The 20171-nt window shown below is 42.2% G+C and overlaps 1 protein-coding gene across 1 annotated transcript; it reads right to left on the reverse strand.

Moving 5' to 3' along the window:
* Window positions 1–5729: 5729 nt before the first annotated feature.
* On the reverse strand, window positions 5730–19595 carry adam8b (ADAM metallopeptidase domain 8b). The gene is made up of 23 exons (XM_026178006.2): window positions 19453–19595; window positions 17347–17456; window positions 16770–16843; window positions 16608–16683; window positions 16230–16306; window positions 15732–15930; window positions 14887–14952; window positions 14744–14806; window positions 14494–14663; window positions 14330–14411; window positions 14111–14253; window positions 13791–13977; window positions 13415–13504; window positions 11609–11825; window positions 10429–10531; window positions 10172–10340; window positions 10000–10080; window positions 9313–9397; window positions 7471–7591; window positions 7230–7389; window positions 7107–7154; window positions 6474–6524; window positions 5730–6001 (listed from the first exon to the last, which is right to left on the reverse strand). The coding sequence occupies exons 1-23, from the start codon at window positions 19490–19492 to the stop codon at window positions 5873–5875; spliced, it is 2541 nt and encodes an 846-aa protein (XP_026033791.1). The 5' UTR covers window positions 19493–19595; the 3' UTR covers window positions 5730–5872.
* Window positions 19596–20171: the final 576 nt, after the last annotated feature.

Genomic DNA, 20171 nt, shown 5'->3' on the forward strand with positions numbered 1-20171 from the left:
CTTGATTGCGGGCTGAACCCAACATAACAAGAAGGTTGTTATTTCCATCTGCGGTAGTTTATATTTGTTTGGGTTTGTCTCAGCTCCTCTGCCTCGCACTCTTGCAGAGGTTTATAATTTCATCCAATTTGTGGTTTAATCTGATCTATTCAGTTCAACTTTATAGCGCCAAATCACAACAGCACTGCTCTCAAGACACTTTGAGCAGCCAACCTCGACACGATTCACTTAACCGCCCCTCGAATACATCACGCAGCGATCACAGCAGTGAAACAAGCTGGATTTTGGGAATCCGATGAGTACTCCTAAAGTGCATCTGTGACGACAGACGTGACACACTGATTAAATCAGAAGCATGATGCAGGTGGTCCCAAACTGTAGACAGGCTTAAACTTATCAGCTTTAAAAAATATTAACAAGATGAATATGGAATTTACGAGAAATGTACAATGCCTTTTTCCTCTGAGGGCTTTGGCTGCCAGACTTAGGATCAGTTGATTAGTTTTGTGTTCAATTGTATTATTCTGTTTTTGTTTTTACATGTACGGATTTAATTTCCTGCTAATTTCTTTCCCTTTTTTGTACTGCTGGGATTCTTCTGGTGGTCCCCGCTGACGTAGCAGCGTCCATATTATTTGCTTTTTGTAACCACGGACTGAAAATGCTTCCCAGATGTGCTGCTCCTCCGCGAGGAGGAGGGCGGATCGTATTTGTTTGTGCTGAAACTTGAGTCTCTAGTCACAGTAATCATGGTCATAGTGGGTCATTGGCTGTGACACTGTGACAGCATGTAGCTCACTAACTGTAATGTTGTGCTTTTACGTTTAAGCTGACTAATTTGTCCTCAGATTTGACTCATCGAGAGTTGAGCTGCTTTTTACTGCTTGTCCATTTCTCTAATTGCAGCATCACTGATAAAAGGAAGGAAACGTCCTGACAGGACTTCCTGTACACGTTAGTGTTCTATCGGTGTTTCTCAGGACTTCATAACAAACAAGCTTAATGCAAACAGTTTGATTGCACTCAGTGCGGTCACTGCTCTGTAATCGTGACTCAATAGAGGACTTTTTTTTTTTGGTCGGTATCAAAAAAGGGGAAGTTGGTATCATTCGAGATAACTTGACTCGGGTATTCAATAATTTTATCTGAGTTTTTTAAGAGTGAGTCAGTGCAGATGATCATCTTATTCACTCTTCTTCTCATGACCTGGTTTAAGTGTTTCTGGCTCAGCATCAACTGTTTTAGCACACGTCAGGAAGTGATTTGTCAGAAGTGTTACAAGCACGAAAAGTCATGCCAGGTCACAGCTGTCGGCCTCCGGATAGGCTTAGATTACAATCTTATCTCTGCACACTGAAACGTTTAGGACTAATACGCTGTTATTAGTAATATTCTGTTATTTTACCCCGAGTTTAAAATAGTTATAGGCAGGAAACGTAAACGTGGTTTGGGAGACCACACGGAGGTCACTCTGAAGTATGTTACCCTAGAAAGTGTTGTGGTTTCGTCCTGCAAAATGAGCTCAAAGCAGAGTAAACACACAGCTGGCTGCAGGGTTGAGTCGACGCCCGGATCTCTTTGAAGAGAAGGCTTCGTCATCGCGTATCAACTCGTGCAGAATGCGCTCGTTAAGTGGGCAGCAAGCACAGGCGAAACGTTCTGCTGCCAAACAAGCCACGCTCATTGTTAACTGTTGTTTTATTAGCCGTGAATCAGAGTGAATCAGACGAGCTCTCGGAGAGAAACCACCACCAGCACCCGCCCCCTCTACTCAGTCCCACATTCCTCCAGGCTCGACTCCCATATCTGATTTACAGCAGAGCTTAAAGTCACATTTCCCCCCCTTTTTACAGTGAGATTTACACATCTGACATTAAATATTTGTGGGAGTTTGTCTAGCAGAGAGTCATATTTATGCTTCTCTTGTCTTCGTCCTGCAGTTTGCTGCTTCAGCTACTATGATAGTTTGGACAAAAGCGAGAGGGTTGCCGGTTTGGTGTGGAGGTCCTGAGGTCAGAGTCCTGACCTCAACTCCATCAAACACCTTTGCCAGAGCTGGTATCACAGAACATCAGTGTTTGATCTCAACAGAATAAACGCCTTCCAGCTCCTTTCATGGCCACTTGAGGCCGACTCCCATGTTAAAATGGTTTAAAGCAGAAATAAGCACGTTTAGGTTTGCTTCTATGGATATCTTCCCCTTTCATAACAAAAATCCAGAGGGTGAACTGCTCACTTACCCCTCCGTTTTTGTTTTTGAGTCCTGCTCTGCTTGTACGTGTAAACCTGCAATCAGCCAATCGCACGCATATCGCATGTAGACACGGTCAAGACAACTTGCTGAAGTTCAAACTGAGGATCTGAATGGGGAAGAGTGCTTGCTGCCAAACGTTGTGGCCTAAATATTTCAGAAACTGCTGATCTGCTGCAATTTTCCCACACAACCATCCCCGAGTTTACAGAAATTGGTCTGAAAGTGGAAAATGTCCAGCGTGTGGGAGGTCTATGGGGAGAAAAAGCCTCGCTGATGTCAGAAGCCGGTGGAGAATGGCCTGGCTTCTTCGAGCTGATAGGAAGGAGGCAGAAACTCAAATAACGACTCATTACAGTCAGTGTATGCAGAAGAGCATCTCTGAATGCACACATCAGACCTTGAAGCTGATGGGCTACAGCAGCAGGAGGCCCCACGAGCATCACTCCTGTCAGCTAAGAGCAGGAAACTGAGGCTACAGTTCCCACAGGCTCACTCTAATGAGACAACAGCATAATATACATTGTATGAACAGTTTAGGATGCTGCTGGTTTAATGGTGAGCATCATTTAAACCCCTCAGCTTACTGACCGCAGTGTACCTGTCTTCCGATTGCTACTGCAGCATCCTGAACCTCAGATCGTTCGCTGTACTTGAATGGCCTCCAGTCGCCTGATCTCAGTCCAGCAGAGCACCTCTGGGAGGTGATTGAACCCGAGGAAGGCTTCCAAGAATTAGGGAAGTTCAGAAGGGAAGAGGGGGTCCAGCATGGATGTTTGTGTTTTCTGTGCTGCAGTAAGACGTCACTTGAGCCTTTTATTGATTCACAGTGAAAGTTCTTGTTTCTCCAAAGAAAAGTGAGCAGCATTTCAGTTAACAGAAGACATAAAAAAAAAAAAAATGTCTGGATGCCAAACAGGAAACTCAGACGATAAAGTCTGAGTCCTCGCAGCTGCCTCTCAGACCTGCTTCCTTTAGCCGCTCATTAGAGACCAGTAAAGACACTGTTTGCTGGGGAAGAACAATAGAAGGCTGCTCGGTCAGTTAATTAAATGTTACACAAGGAAAACAAATCCAATGTAACGGATGTAATTTCCCTCTCATGTTTTGGACCACACCAATGAATTACACAGTCAGCTGATGCAACATGATCACACTGTCGAAATAAAGTGCACTTTATTCATTGCAACAGAAAGCGCTTCATGGGAATTCAAGTTTTTACATCTGATCATACGCAACTGATTACAATTAAAGAGGACCGTTATCATGTGAAATCATACGCTGTAGTTTTGGATTAATGACTACTTTGCAGTTCAACATATGAAACCTTCACAACTCTTCCTAGAAAAATATCAGTGCAGTTTAAGAGAAAACAAACAAAACAGTAATTTCTCCTCAAGGCTCCATTACATCCACCCATTCCCCACCTCTGTGGGACTGAACGAACAATGGAGCTTAAAAAGGTTTAAAGCTGAACCACAGTAACACACAGAGGCCACGTAACGGACGTACCTTCAAGTACAGTGCAAAGTAATGTAAAAAAAACACTTTGTAGAAGGCACAAAATGGCTGCGAAGGCACTGTAGGGACTGCATGAAAGTCAAAAATCCAAAAAAGAAGGAAAAAAATACAGTTTCCCATTGATCTCTCAGTATCAACTGGAACTTTGTTTAATTTAAAAGAAAAAAAAGGCACAACAATCACAAACCAACAGGTAAAAAACATTTGAGGCTGCGTTTGCGTGCAGCTATTAGTGAAACCTCACCAGTCGCTCTGTTTTTGGTCTCAGCTGTTCATTTGGCTATTTTTACAAGCTGGTCTCCAAAGAAGAATTTAAATAAGAACAATTAAGGATGCAGACGAACGCTGTCTCGTGGTTGGTTCAAAAAGTTTTGAGTCCAGCATTTAAATAAAATAAAGGGTAGCACATCGTTAAAATTTTGAATAACGGCATTACAAAACCACTCGAATCAACATTTCACACCACTTAGAAACATGTTGGGATTAGTAACAGGTTTACAGACTGGCTGTTGTCACTCGCAGTTAGATTCTTCTACCTCTTTCTGATATTTTGGAGGTTATTTTGTTTTTCTTTCAGGCTGCTGGACTCAGAGTTCCTCCCTAAACCTATCATTTTGCTCACCAGGACATAGAAATTACACGACTGATCAAATTTGATAAAAACAGTTTAAAACTTTGCAAACTTTCCCTAAAATATACTTTCAAAAATCTTTTTAACTGGAAGTGAAACATTGCCGGCATATTTGCTGCTGAAGAATTCTCCCATACATTTCCTGACTGTCTCCTAAAATGCCTCCAGCTCTTTACTCACATGCAGTCTGCTTGAGATGAGTTTTCACTGCTGAATACACTCAGGCTAGTTAGGCTGAGAGCTGCCCGAGCTCCTGCCCATTGTTCTTTTACTGGAGCTGCAGCTGTTTTCACATTCATTATGAAGTTACAGATTCTTTTGTTTGTTGTGTTTTTACTGCTGAGTAAGCAACAGGCGTTTGCCGTCTCACACAAATCTCCATCAGGTAAGTAATAGGAAAGTTGATCACTTCTATTTGTTGGTGATCAGGTATTGTATTAGTATACACCATCAGTCAACGGTCTGATTTACTGTGTTACACAGCAGCCGTCTTTGATTCTGCATGGCCACACGGACATGAACCTAACAGGGCGTATTAGGGCCACTAAAATTTGTTGAAAAAAAGTCAAATTTACAAGAAAACGTACCAAATTTAAGAGAATAAATTTTTTACTTTACAAAAAAGAAAGTCTACAAGCAAATTTGTGCACAAAGACTGGAAAAAGTGGCAAACTGTCTTATAAATGTTCACCTCTGAAGCTTGAGTTTCCCCAATGCTGTAAAAAATGTTAAAAGTACTCTGACATTATGCCTGTGCAATTTTAACAATGCAGGGTGGCCCATGATTTAGAGACCTTTGACATATAATTAGGATTTTCTTTCTTATTATGTTCAGACTAGTTGCTTAGTTTTGCTTTGCTCCTGTTTAATTACGTCCTAAATGAGTCCCAGCAACATTCAGATCTCTTTATATCACAGTGGAGCTGCAAGCTCAGTTCTGTGCAGGTATCAGGACAAGTGACCCTTTGACATGGACACTTTTTCACATTATCTTATAAAAAATACTGATTAGAGCTGCTTGTAGAGGCACAGAGTGTGTGAGTGTCCCAAACAAGCTACAAACTGAACACATTACCATTCACGAAAAAGATAACTGCCTAATCATTTTCATGCAGTCCCTTAAACACTCATTAAATAAATACTGTAAAACAATATCTTATAAAAGTGCTTTACACGCGTTACACAGGAGGAAAACTGCAGCAGCAGTTAATTTAGAACGAACCCCACCACCAGAAAACAGCCAAGAAAAAAAAAATCAGACTTTTCCACAGCAGCTGTGCAGCTGTTGGTCTCGTGTCATTAAAGATACTCTCAGCTGGTGGAGCCTCGGTCTGCACAACATCTTTACCGGCTTTGAAGCGTAAACTTTTCCACAGAGCCGAGCGTCGGCGAGTCACTCGCTTTTAAAAAGTAAAACTACACCCTGGATGTCTCTGCTTTGGTACAAGTCGATACTCTTGATGAGGATTTCATGCGAGTCTGTGAACACGAGGCTTCGCTGGGGGCGGAGGAGGCGCGAAAGGCTTTATTCTGGTTGCCGGCGAAGGGCTGGGCTTGACCGGAGGTACGGGAGGAGGGGTTGGTTTCACTGCTTTGTTCTGAAAAACAAAAAATGATTCTTAGGTGAATTTATGAAAGCAAATTAGCAACTTCTGCACCTCAACACTGCTTCCTGTCATCGGGGTGGATGCTCATGTTAAACTAAAGTTTCAAATAATGATGGCTCTGCATGATGTCATGGAGATCCCTTATATTGTCACGTATTCCAACTCTGTTTTTAAAGAGGCACCCAATCGGTTTGTTTGAGACAGCTGATGAGCTCTAGCTTCACGAAGGCCCAGTGTGACATGCATAAGGATTATTTTGAGTTGTGAATCATGCAAAGCTACTCGAGTAAGTCCAAAAATAAAAAACGTAGAGCTGGAAAATGTTTGGGCAGACCAGTTGATCCCTATTGATCCCCAGAAAGAACATCTAAATATGAATGAATCAATGAAAATAAATAAAACGAGTGACCTTTATATGACGTCCTGGGGAAAAGTGTTTAAAATTCTCTGCCTTGGCGCTCACCTGTGTTTTATTCAGAGTTGGTAAAGGTTTAGATGGAGGTAGAGGTTTCATCTGTGGTGAAAAGGAAGAAGACTGTTATTTAACTGGGATTTAGAGCAGATGCTGACACTTTACAGGCTCCTAATGAACATTAAAGTCCAAGTTTGATCACATGGAAACCAAAAATCAACAATGACATTATTTCATAAAGCCACAGAGCTACACTGATGTTTATCAGTCCTCTGTGACTGGCTGTTCCAGTAAAGTCTGCAAAAATCAACAATCCTAAGCTGTTTTCATTAAACAGCTCAACACTGTAGACTAAACTACATCCAAAAAAGCTGAGTTTAAAGCTGGGCTCAGTCTACACGATACCAGCAAAGAAACAGCTGACAGTTTCTTCTGATTGGCTGCCCCTCATAAAGATAAGATTGAGTGAGGTAATGAGTCACACAAAAAAAATGAAGCCTGAGCTTTTAGCTTGTAACCACGGTGATCTCATTATAATATTACACAGGGCAGAAAGTAAGGAAAAAAGATGGCAGGTCTCCTTTATGCATGTTATTTAACATAGTTTCATTTTTAAGCTTTAATAGACGCTCAAGTTGCTGCGATCTTCATTTTGCATTATGTCTTTAAAAACAAAAGTCTTACCGGCTCAGTTTCCGACGTGACTGACGATGAAGACGGTTTCAGCGGTGGCTGGAAAACAAAAAGCGGTTTGTCAGCATTTCACAGTAAAACTGAGACCTGCGTACACCTGGCTGCTCGGCGTACCTGTGGGGCGGGTCTGCAGGGGGTCACTCGACCCATCAGAGGGGTGCAGGCCTGTTTTGCTGTGGTCTCCATGAAGGTGGGCTGACTGATCTGAGGTCTTTCTTTACCACTTCCTTCTTGGAACGACGGGTTCAGCTTCCCTTCAGCTGAATGCACTTTCCTGTGAAGACAACATTTATTTATTTAGCCGGGAAGAAGAAGGAAAAGATGAAGAGTCCAGACCGCAGAGGGGGAAAACTACCTTGTAGCGATGTAGCGCTCCATGTCGTCCTTCTTACAGCACATCAGCCCAGCAATCAGCAGAGTGACGACCAGCAGGATGGAGACTGCTGCGCACACACCGGCTATCAGCCCAACCTGATCTGCAGGCAGAGGAAACGTAAAACTGCACTTAAGTACTGATGCGTCCTTTTTTGCACTCTTTATGTCTAAGTGCAATTAAATTCTGAACAGCATTGCCTTCAGAACTGCGTTAGTCCTTCATGGCATAGATTCAACAAGGTGCTGGAAACGTCCCTCAGAGACTTTGGCTCATATTGACTCTCTCCGTTAGCCACAGAGCTCCTGGAGTCATTGAGTCAGATGATGAAATCTGGTCATCTTCTGAGCAATAAAACTGGGTCACGTTTTCATTTTGTTCAGTTTAATTTAAGCTCTAACAAAGGGTCTTAAAGTTCTGCTAGAGCTCTCGTTAAAAGCAAAAACCAGACCCGATTTATATTTGTCCGATCTTCCCTTCAAGGTCGGCTCCTTGTGCACTCTGGACCAACTTCTCCAGCTACTTTGGGCTGCTCCCTTCCTCACCAGTGGGTATCTGGTGTGGTTTTACACCAGATGCTGTTCCAGATAGATTCCCAAAGGCATCCGTTTCTGCTCCCGGGGTCAAACCATGGATCTTTCGCTAGTTAGGTGACTGCACCAAACCACTGCACTATGTTGTGTGTCTTTGCCCCGTCTAAGTCCTGATCTCTCCACTTGAACTCGAGCTTTTCTTTGGCTCGTTCAGTAAGTAAATATTTAGTCTGGGTTTCATGTCGGTTGGTTTAATGGTTGAATGAGGATGCAGGAATCCTAATCCCCTCATTTCATTACTGCAGAACTTCATGTTGAACGACCACAGCGACCACACTTGGGTCACAGTTCTTGCTCTCTGAAAACAGCTGTTTGCTCCCAGCTCTCTGAGTAACAATGATCCTCGACACGAACAGTTTGTGGCCCAGGGTGAAATCACAAAAGAGCTCCTGAAAGTGGTCGGAGCAGGATTTCCACGGAGCGTTTTACAAACGGCAGCCACGCTGGAAGAAGCGATTGAAGATTATCTAAAAGCTAAATTTAAACCAGTCGCGGTTTTTGCTTTTTCTTTGGCCTCAGGAGCAAAATTTTCTGATCACGGCTTTTAAGTAACAAATAAAAATGAAGATTTTAGTTTAAATTTTACAACTAAATCGTGAGGAAGCTCTTGAACTGTGGCTAAAAACTCAATACGAAGCATCTTTTTCCCGTTTTAACAACTTACCAGCTTCTGATTTTGCAGAACGATTAGACTATCAAATCTGAAAATGTTATTTTCTAAGAGCAACATGAAAATGTTATGTAAAAGGAATTTTCCACACAAACAACAAGAGCAGTGTTCAGAGGAAGTTATGTCATCCTCTTATTTTCTTAATTAGCTTTAGTTTCACTAAATTTTTTGTTTTGTTCAGAGGAAAGTGTGTTTTAGAGTCTCTTCTTCCCCTTTTCTTTGGTACTATGTGGACAGAAAGTTGCACAATCATGAGGCGCAACTCAAGTTCAAGCTTCATGTGCAGAATGTAAATACATTCTGCACATGAAGCAGAGACAACCAAGTCTTCTACAAAAGAGTGTTGAAACTAAATTAGAGCAAACGGGGTCAGTGCTGGGAGGCTCTCATAATGAATCACTCATGTTTCTTATTCACTGGAAAAATGATTCAACAAGCAGCTGTGACCTGTTTTCATCTGAAAGTCTCATTGAGCCTGTAGATTACAACAGCAGATGAACATCTCTAAACGTCGTGCTTCATAGTTTATCGTGAACGTTAAATGCACCGCAGCGTCTGTACCTTGAGGTAAATCCGCGTACTGGACGTTGCATTTGGGAGGAGCCCAGCCGGGATTACAGTGGCACTCGTTCCTGTGATTACACACCTGCGGATAAAAAGCAGTTAAATGATTAAAAACACGAGTCGTGGAAGTGGAGCTCATGTTCAACGCGACTGGTTTGGATCGTGTTTGAAAGGCGTTTGCAGTTTTTTATCTGATCGTTTCTTCATTTTATTCAGTCAGTGTTTAAAGTCATTTATAGTTTCTTCCCCCGTCGTTAGGAGGCTGTTACATTCCTTGAGACTAGCTGCATTTGTCCAGTTTTAGTCTGCTGTGATGGCTAAAACAACATAAACAGTGCATTCCTCATCTCTTTTCTCATACCTAGCACCACTTTTAGTTTGACTTATTTGGTAATAACAGCTCTTTCTTTCTCTCTCGCTGCTTTTTCATCTCTTTTTTAATAATTTTTGGCTCTGAAGCTGCTATTGTTCCTGCCCCGTCTGCTCTCTGCTGTTTCTTCTACATCCCTCATTAAAACATCTAAGTTTATGGCTGCCTGTATGTCGCCTGACAGACTAAACTCAGGGCAAACATGGAGCTCGGGTTCAGTTTAACACCAGATGTTGTTTCAGGTGAGGGGATGAGGTGAAGGTTCATGTTTAATGGTGTGAAAATTACGGTTAGTTCTCTGATTTTGAACTTACTCCGTTGTTGTTGCACTTCTTTGCACAGTCCTCCCTCTTCCCGTAGGCTGACACATCCACACATCTGTTATTGAGGCAAACCTGAGCACAAACGTTTGATTCTGAGTAAAACGGCCAAAATATTCAAAGAAAATTAATCGTCCTGCAATGTGTCTCCCTGTGACAGTTTTACCTTATCCGGCGCACATTTCGTGCCACTCGGCACCATGTCCAGGTTTCTCCTCTTATCGTCGTCCACGGCGAGTTTGCACTCTTTGCCGTACATTGTGTTGTAGCTTGCCCGTTTCCCTGTGATAGACTCGCCTCCTTCCTCACAAAACATCGATCCGCACTTAACATCCCTACACAAAACAAAAGCATTAATCCAGAGCTTTGTGGTGCTTCTTCATCACTCTGAATTCAGGGTGAATGACAGATGGTGACACGTACTGTGGAGCACAACGAATGAAGCCGAATTTGTTCTTCCCACAGTTAGCGCCTTCCTCGCCACGCTGGTTCAGGTTGAAACATAAATCTGGTGCCACCTGGGCCCCTGGAAGAAGGCACAGAAGGAAAGCTTCATGTTAATCTGTCATTTATTGTCGGTCTGAGACTCTACATCCTTGCGTTTGCTATACTAATGCACCTCTGAGCACATGGGTTCAGCAGCGTTTTTAAATTCTAAGCGTCCAGAGATGCCAGAGTGGGATCGATGTCAGAGTTAAATATAACTAAAGTGACGAGGCGCCTTAACTGCACGCTGCTGAACTCATCAAAATGGCCAGAAAAGTACTGATCTAATGTGTTAGTCTTGCCTTTTATCAATGGACTGTATTTACAAACCTCTTATGAGACTTTCTTTGCAATCGCTTACATAACAAAATGTATTAAATATTTAGTTGGACAGATATCTTAAAGTTATTTCCACCACATGACAGTAAAATCTAAATGTTTGTAGACCAATGGCTAAAAGCTCCTTGAGGCTTATCTCATCTACTCAAAACAGTGCTGATTTATCCCTAAACGAACCAAGAAGTAACGCCGGAGGGTGGGGCGGGGGACAAGCTAAGGCCTGCAGTTCCCCTCATGGCCACTTGAGGCCCCAAAAGCCAGTCAGTTCCCAAAGACTTCCCTTGTTAAAATGTCCAACTTTACTGGAGCATTTTTGCATGTTTCGGTGTAACAGCTGCAGGCTGGATGATTATTTTTAAATAACTCATTCATTAGGATGCTGTTAAGCCTCAGAGTCAGCGGTGTGGTGCTTTGGTTCACAGGCAGCCTGTTAGAGCTCACCTACGCTAACCCGAGCCACTGAGCTCAACCTGTTCTCTGTGTCTGTGCTGTTGGAGCCTTTCAGGACTTTTTTTAATGGAATCACAAGCTGTACAGTTTAAGCGTGCAGCTTGCTAACCACCAGGTGATAACCTCGTGCTCCATCCTCGTGTCTGGATATGGTCAGCGAGGCTTCAAAATGCACAGCCAAAAACCAAAGTCACATTTTTATATACAAACCCTGAGGTGCACCTTTCTAACTGAGCGTGCAGATATCAGCCAAGAAAGCAAAAGAGCCTCAAACTGGGACTTCCCAAACCAGCAGCTGATGTCTTCGATAGCAGCATGCTGAGCGTACCTGGTCCAAAAAGCCTCCAGCAGTGATGCTCCTGGGTGGGACACTGGCCGTTGTAGCAGTATCCCTGGACAGTGCCGCTGCCCTGGAGCGTTTTGTAGCAGGGCTTGCCGTTCATCTCGAAGCTGTCTTCAGGACAATCCGACGACAGTCCGGTGCAGAACTCGGGCAGGTCGCAGGTCCCGGCTGACTGCCTGCACACGCTCCCAGATGACTTCAACTGAACAAAAATAATATTTTAGTGTTTTGACCTTCTGTATGTACCAGATCTGGACAATAATTCGCTTGTAGGTTTTTGTAGCATTGTTCCAGGCCTTGAAACTGTCAGTTGAGGAAGGATGTGGTGAGTTATAAAAAACTGAAACAGCAGGGTGTTATCCTCCCTTTCCTGTTAGTGCTGAACAGCGGGTGTAAGAGTAACCTTACATTTATTAGCCAGAGGCGGGGTGTGTCTTTAGGAAAGGTCCTGAACTTCACAGAGAATGGGGATTGTTATATCCCAACAGCTACAACAGAAAATCGGCATTCATTTCATTTACTGGACAGATTGTCAAAAAATTCTGAAATATTCATAATCCTGAGTATTAATCTTGATCTATTTTAGTGACGCGCTGACTTTCCTGCAAATTTTCAGTAAAATATCTCAGCAGTTACCAGAAGGCGAGCCTCTGATCGTCCTCCAAGGCCTTCATGAAGATATCTTTTGAAATATTTTTGCAAAACATGGCATACTTTGACAGTGCCTGACTTTTTTTTTAAAATATAGCACATCAATATTTCTCAGTTATATAAAAAAGATATTTCAGTATCTACTCAATGTAGATAAGAGGATTAATGTTCCCAGGAGAAAAATCTTACTCATTACAACATCCAGAACCACCTACTGAGAAACTAGCTGCTGGTGTGTGCAATCGTTTTTGTGACACAGTGACGTTAATGACTGTTTTTCCATAAAACGTCCCCGGTGGGAGCCAGCTCAGCACAAAAGAGGTGTGCTGGGAGCTTCGTGGGTTTCTGTGGCTGAGCTGCTCCATGCACTGCATGTTTTACAGATTCTGGAAGTTCAAATCATTGACAACTTTCACTACCTCACTAAAGTTGGCAACTATCTGTGACACATGGCAGAGAAGCTGCACATATGGCTCGAATTATCATTATTTATTCTGGTGTGCTTTACAAAATGTGTCATTGCATTAGGCAGAGCAGGAGTTGAGAAAAACATAGCAGCTTCGTTCAGAATCCAGCTGATGTGTGCAGAGATTAGCAGCACACACACACACACACAGCTGTGTGTTGCATTGATATTTGGGATAAACTGTATACATAATGTTCTTAAAATTCTGGAGAAAGCCCGGGAAATTGCTGAGTGAAAAGCATCTCCCACAGCTTTATTTGGAAATTACTCTGAGGAGAAAAGAGAGTCTGGGGTTTGACGTTTTCAGCCAACACGTCGCTAAATTTGAGACTCGGATGTTTTTGTGAATGTGAGCTCTGTTAGTTATCAAATCACAGACCGGCTTCAGAGCCAGATTCCAAAAATGTGTCAGGGAATAATTTAAAACACATGCTGAACGTATTTTTGTCTCCAGAGAGTTTTAAACTTCATCGAGAACTCGATTAATCACAGCTGGACCTGTGATTAGTATTAATGTCCTCGCAGCACGCTGACGCTCTGAATCTACATTCAAATTTAGGTTGTTTTCTGCACCTTTGTTTAGATGCAACGTGCTTTGGAATGAGGCGTCTTATACTGTGTAGGTACAGATTAATATAAAGCCACATTAGAAGGGAGCAGAGCAGCTTCAGTACCTGACACTTCTCACAGCACTGTCCGTGAGCACACTGGGATCCTGCAGTCAACCGACAAGTCGAGGCATCGCAGCAGGGATTGTTGCATTCCTGCAAAAAACACAAAGACACACAACGTTTGTTTCTGTGCACACACTTGATCCTCAAACATGGCTGCAGCGATGAAGGCAGTGACCTCACCCAGGAATTCTCCCCCTTCTGATGAGGTGTGAGCACACTAGAAAGCTATTTTAAATTTGAACTCTTTAAGGCTGCAGCTCTGCACACGCTACCTGCCCTAACCTCAGACAGGAAACCACAGCAGTGGGATAAAATGGAAGAACCTAAATAGCATCTCCCTTCAGCAAAGGACATATTTAAACGTAGCTGGGGTTACCTCCACCGTGCCACAGTCGCACTCCTCTCCGGGCTCCATCATGCCGTTGCCGCAGCGGGGGCCCACGGCGATGATCCTGGAGGAGGTGGGCTTTTGCAGGCAGCTGGGCTGAGCTCGCTCCAGGAATTCAGCGAGCTGAGAAAGACTGCAGCTGCTGAACAACTCCGGGAACATTTGATTTCCTGCCCTGTGGGAGGAACAAGGAGATCTGGGCTCAGCTTAAGGTTCAGCGCACCCCTGCTCTGATTTTAACGGTTTACAAATGGGAAAATGTTTGCAGATGCAAAAAATTCTACATCTGCTCTGGTCTGCATTTTTACCTGAGCTTTTCTGCCATGACACAATCCTTCCCGCTGAAGGTGGAACCGCACGTGCAGTCTGGAGCGTCGTGGGAAAGGCCAAAGTTATGTCCCATCTCATGGGCGATAGTGGAGGCGAGGCCTATTGGGTTTTCATGGTGATCCTGAAGGAGAAAAAGGAATCAGTATCACCTCCATCGTCCATCCTGATGAACGAGAGTCAGACGCCATTACTCCCACCTGATTCACGCCTCCTGAGTTTCCGGTGCACATGGCGAACTTATTTGCCAGTCCGACTGTTTCTCCGTCAAAATCTCTCCAGCTGTTAAAGACAAAAACGCACCGTCAGGTCAAGCCGGCGGCATCACTGCAATTAAAACATCTGCACAAATGTCAATCCTCACGTCACAAACTGGGCGTTGTCGTGCTTCACCCTCAGCAGGAGGTCGTCCTGACGCCACGCCAGGAACTTGTCCAGCGTGGCTTCTGAACTGTGGCTGACGTCGATGAGGTCTTTGTTCGACCAAATCTCCAACCCCACCAGCAGGACGCGGATGTTCAGACGCCGATACAGCTGCGGGCGGAGGAGGAGACCGTCAGGAACAGATGTGCTAAGACACGTCAAACATCTTAAACAGCTGGACGCAAACTCACCTTATCGATGTGATTCACGACTCCGAGGATACGGGATTCAGTATTGCTTCCATATTTTTTATACTGCAGGAGAAAAGGAGGCGAATGTGTCAGATTTACTCAGCAATGAGGGTGAAGTTTTATTTAAAGTGAGACGTTATTACCTCAGCGTTGTCCACCACAACATACAGCTCGACAAACCTCTGAGGACCCGGCGTGGGATTCGATTTCTGAAAGGAAACACAAAAAAAAGTGTGAAATACACGCCAACATGACACATCAACCTCATTATTTATTGATTATTTACTCACTTATGTGCTTTTACTACACATCTACACACATTAAAATGGAACAAGGGGACAATAAAAGAGGACCACTCCTCTGCAAATAAAAATGTGAGCGAATGAATTCAAGTCCTGCATTCCAAATATATTTACACAGAGGTTCTAACTGACTTCATCGGCGTGACCCCTTCTATTTGGAGAAATCTAACTATTAATGGTGTTTCTGCTACCCGGTGGAGCTCAGGCAGAGCTGAGCTGCTAGCTGACGGTGCAGAGACGGACCGTGTTTCCTTATCCGCAGAGCAGACTTTAAAGTAAGGTTTGCAAAGCTCTGTGCGAGAGAAGATCCTCGAGATGGGATGAACACACAGGATGAACATGTGTGTTCATCTGTTCTCGATATCAGGAGACGTCTGAACGATCATTTCTGTCCCAAGACGAACCCTGACTCATCGTATGTAACAGAACAGTGGCTGGAATTCACAAACACGCACACAAAAATCAAACTAAGTAAAGGAAAGGTCCCAGCTGACCTCCTCGGGGTCAAGTTTCGATTTTACAGCCAATCTGAACATTAGTATCATTCATGGGATGGATGTTTGATCTGCTTTCTTAAAATTCACTGAGGAAAACGTGCCTATCTTCTAGCTGTGGTTCCTTCAGTGTTATAAAAACTTTTGTATTATATGAAGGTGAAAGAAAACTACACTGGCACTAGAGCATACCCATGATCTGGACCTGAAGAGTCCAGCGACCTGAGGGCCCTGGTCCTGGTCGTAGAGTAGGGTGGTGTTGGATGAATAGCCACAGCTGGGCCTGCCGCTGATTTTCAGGTGCTCCTGTCTGTAAACGGCATGATCGCCATCGTCCGTCTGCCCCAGAGGCTCGATCAGGTAAACCTGCTGCCGGGCTCTCAGGAAGCCACTGCACATCGACATTAAAGAAATAACTTTATTCGTCTGCCAAGAACAGAAGAGATGTGACTTTGATCCTTATAAAAACATAAAAGCTTTCAAACAGACGTAATGGGTCGTTAAGGGGCATTAAGGGTGAAACGGCGGTACCCGGGCACAGAGCAGCAATGCGACGAGCAGAAAAACAACCAGGTTGCTAAATATGAAGCAAGGCGTTTCTCAAGAACCTGAGAAACTTTCTCTACAGATGATGTAAGTGATAAAACAGGAAGTCCTATGTTGTAAAAATATCTATCGCTGCTCTCTTACCTCATGCCAGAACAAATCCCCACGCTCACCGAGGAGTCATCCATGCCTTCGATGTGACCGTGATAGTAGCAATGATCCTAAAAACACGGATCGGTCAGTGAGGCCGGCTGGTACAGACATCGCTCACGCAGAGATTCTTTGTTTTTGCTTCCATAAAAATCACAATTAGAAGTCTAAAATGTTCGATTTTTATCATTTCTGGGGCAATAAAAAGTTTTTGAAACAGCTCCTTCTCCTTTAAAACAGGACTCGAGGCTATTTTACATAAATAAGTCAAATTTTTTAAACATTTTTTATGTTGCAAAAAGTGAAAAACATATCATTTGAGATTGAACAAACAAGATTTTACTTAATCATTTAAATAAAGTTAAAACGCACTTGTTTCGGTGATGTTGTCACCCGTTTGCCATCTTCAGTATAATGTGTTTCAGTGTAGTCTCTCCCAATAAGGTTCCTATAAAATTGAAATTCATTTTCATGTATTTATATATAATAACATATATATAATATTTGCATTTGCTGAGCAGAAATGAAACTCACCTGTTTTTTTCCAGAAGAATTGTGTGATTTCTCCCTTCGATGGCCAACTCGTACCGAACTGTATCAGGATAAAGCTGCAGAGAAACGTGCACAAGTCACAGGGCGGCGTTTAACCTCCTGAACATCTTTCACTTGTGGGAAAAAAGGCAAGGAAGGAAAATACCTGTGCAGGTAAAAGTCCTGCACCCAAACATGTGCTTCTGATTTATGATAACACATAGTTTGCACATTTTTAATCTGCAAAGCAGCTAGTGAAACTGCACTGATAAATTAGCTGTTATTAGGAAAACATGTTGAAATGCTGAGAACACAGAGGTTGGTTTTTCAGTCCCGGGTGTCGCTAATCTCATCCAAAATGACTTAAAAACACAAAATTAAAGGATGCTTACAATATGCATTAACACAATAAAGATCAGCTTGATGTCAGAGAACTATTGGAAGAATATTCCTATCTGACATGGAAAAACCAGCACAACGATACTCAGTAACGTATGCAGATTCCACTATTTTTAATAATGAATCACATGAGAAATATTTTAGAGAGAGCACCGGTGATGTGCAGCTGAGGCGTCAGTACCTGCGGGTGGTCCTGAAGGCTCCTCCTGTGTCTCTCCTGGAGTCTCTGAGGTCGGACCACCTCGTAACGCTCCACGTGAGACAACGTCCCCGAGCTGTGCACGATACAAACTACACACCACAAACACTGAGTCACTGTCTGTATATGATCATGAAGGAGTAGTGCAGATGCCAAGCAAATTTAGGCAAATTCAGCCCAAAAACAGACTGTCTGATGTAAAAAGAAGCATTCAAGAATACAGAGTCTGCAACATCTGCTCACATCTGACTGCATCAGTGCATGCATCTAGGTTTCACTCATTTGAGCTCTGTGGGAGTCACCCCATAACAAAATCTAGAGCATACAGGAGAAGATAATCATGGTGGCGGAAGTGTTCGGGCGTGGAGTTGCTTTGCAGCTTTTAGTAAAATCTGCAACAGTGCTTATGTTTAATATGAGGCCATCAGTCCAAAAGTTAGAAATGACCCAGAAACGGACCCTTTAAATATTGCCTAACGTGCCCTTTTTTTTTTACGTTTTCTCCAGTGAATATTCTGAAAACAGATCAAACATCCAGGTATCTGTTTAGTGAAACAATGACTTTGGCTTCAGATTGTGACACTTGGACTGGGTGTAAAATTTATTTCAGAATCAGAATCCTTTATTGATCCCTAGGGGAAATTATTTTGGTTACAGTGCTCCAGTATAAACAGTAACATAGACAGACAATATATACAATATATACATGATTTATATACATATAAGTCACTTATTGATAAATAGCTGAATAAGAAGAAGAGCGTGTAGCTATTGCAGTACAGTGTGTTAAGTGGATGAGTTGCACTTCTTCCAAATCAGAAATTTTTGATTTGACTGTTTTTTGTTTTAATGTAATTACACATACATGTGTAACTGGGGGCCAGACCTGATTGGTCTTTAAAAGTGTAAACTGCAGTGAGATCATTAAAAGCTGATGTTGTGATGCCAGCTTTACTGCAAACAAGTGAAAAAGTATAGAAAGCTAAAATAGTTTCCAGATCTAGACGAGCTCTTTGAATCCTAAAAACAAAAAATGCCACAGCTGTGACAGAAACTGTTGCATTAAATGTGGCATCCCTCAAGGATCGATTTTAGATCCTCTTCTATTGTCGTCTTTGCATTTCAGAAGCACAATATTTACGTTTAGTATCATCTACCTGCCTCACCTCACAGCGACTGATGGCAAAAAAACTTTTCTCAACTAAAAATTAGGCAAAACTGAAGTTATTTTATTTCCATTATTTGACTTAATTTCCAGGTCCTACGTATTTATATTTTTGGCTTAATCATATTAAAATCTTATTTTATTTAATGATCATATTTTAAGAATTATTTAGATTTTCTTTTGCTTTGTGCTGATTTTTATCATGTTCTTCTGTGTGTTTTATTTTGAAGACCTCCCGGTATTTTAAACTGAATTCACTTGCTCTTTTTAAAAAGCATTTTTTCTTATGCCAGGATAATTATGTGATTTTTATAAAATTTCATATAAAATAATAATAATAATTTAACTAGAAATAATATCCCCTGTTGAACATTTTTAGAATATACTTGTTTTTACACTTAAAGAAAGGGAAACATTAGCGAGGGGTTTTTATTAATGCAGTTGTTTTACTAAACCTGCCTCAGCTTGATCAAATCGTTTTTCTTGGTCATGACTTTCTTACTAATAGATTTTAAATCTCAAATTTCTTCTTAAATAAAGGGCAAACATATCTAAGACCACACGTGTCTACCTATCCATCACCTCAGATGATCTAATTGTTTCATGTTTCCTCCTCTGTATTTTAAAGGCACATCAGATCTTTTAAGAGCGTTAATATTTATTAGTAAAGCAACATAACTTGTAAATAAAACAGTAAATTGGTTAAAGAAAAACAACATTTGCGTAAATAAAGAGGGAAATACTGTTATAAACTGAACCATATGTTTTCTTTTACAGGGACTTTAAACCCTTTTTAAACCACATAAACTTCTGCTCGCCTATTAATAGTTCGAAGCTTCTCTGCCAGACTTCATTCACTTTTCTGCTGATTTAGCGGCAGCCTGTTGCTCTTCGTAAAACTTTGTTGGAGTTAAAAGTCTTACCGCATGTGAGCCACAGTAAGAACAAGTCCTCTCCCATCATGATGCGCTCTGCTCGGGCCCAGCCGATCACCTCCCGTTACTCCGTCGTGAATCAGCCGCTTCCAGGCAGCGACTCCCCCGAGCTTCGTTCTTATCTCCGCCCCGCAGACTTACCGGATACCCAACGTTAAGCCAACTGTGGCTACACTTCCGGTGTAATAAAGCTTTAAAAAATAAAGTCAAATTTTATTTATGTGTCGCCAAATCGCAGTTGCCTCAGGTGGCTTTAAGGTGTAAGGTAAGAAATCCCCAGACAACTCCCTATGAGCAAGCACAGTGGGAACACCCAAAATATGTGTAGATGTAGAAATCATACATCGTACTGTAGTATGACACGTGGGAGTCATGTATACGTGGAAACAACAGCTTAAGATTTAAACTAAAAATGTTAATCTTATTATCATAAAAACTATGAGACCTTTAAGCTATGATTAATAACTTGGGTCAGCATAAACCGAATAAAGCTTTTCAAAAAGTTCAGACACCAGTGAATTGAGATTATTTCCCTTACAGTCATTTCTGTCGACCCCAATATGGAAAATTCTCTAAATTTACAGTATATTCTCTGTATTCACAGACATTTCTGTTAATCCCCATGCAGTTAGGACTGTTTTAAAAGTATAATATCTATCTATCTATCTATCTATCTATCTATATATATATATATAATGTTTTGGTCC

This window comes from Astatotilapia calliptera, chromosome 8 (assembly GCF_964374335.1).
Source record: "Astatotilapia calliptera chromosome 8, fAstCal68.1, whole genome shotgun sequence".
Lineage (NCBI taxonomy): Eukaryota > Metazoa > Chordata > Actinopteri > Cichliformes > Cichlidae > Astatotilapia > Astatotilapia calliptera.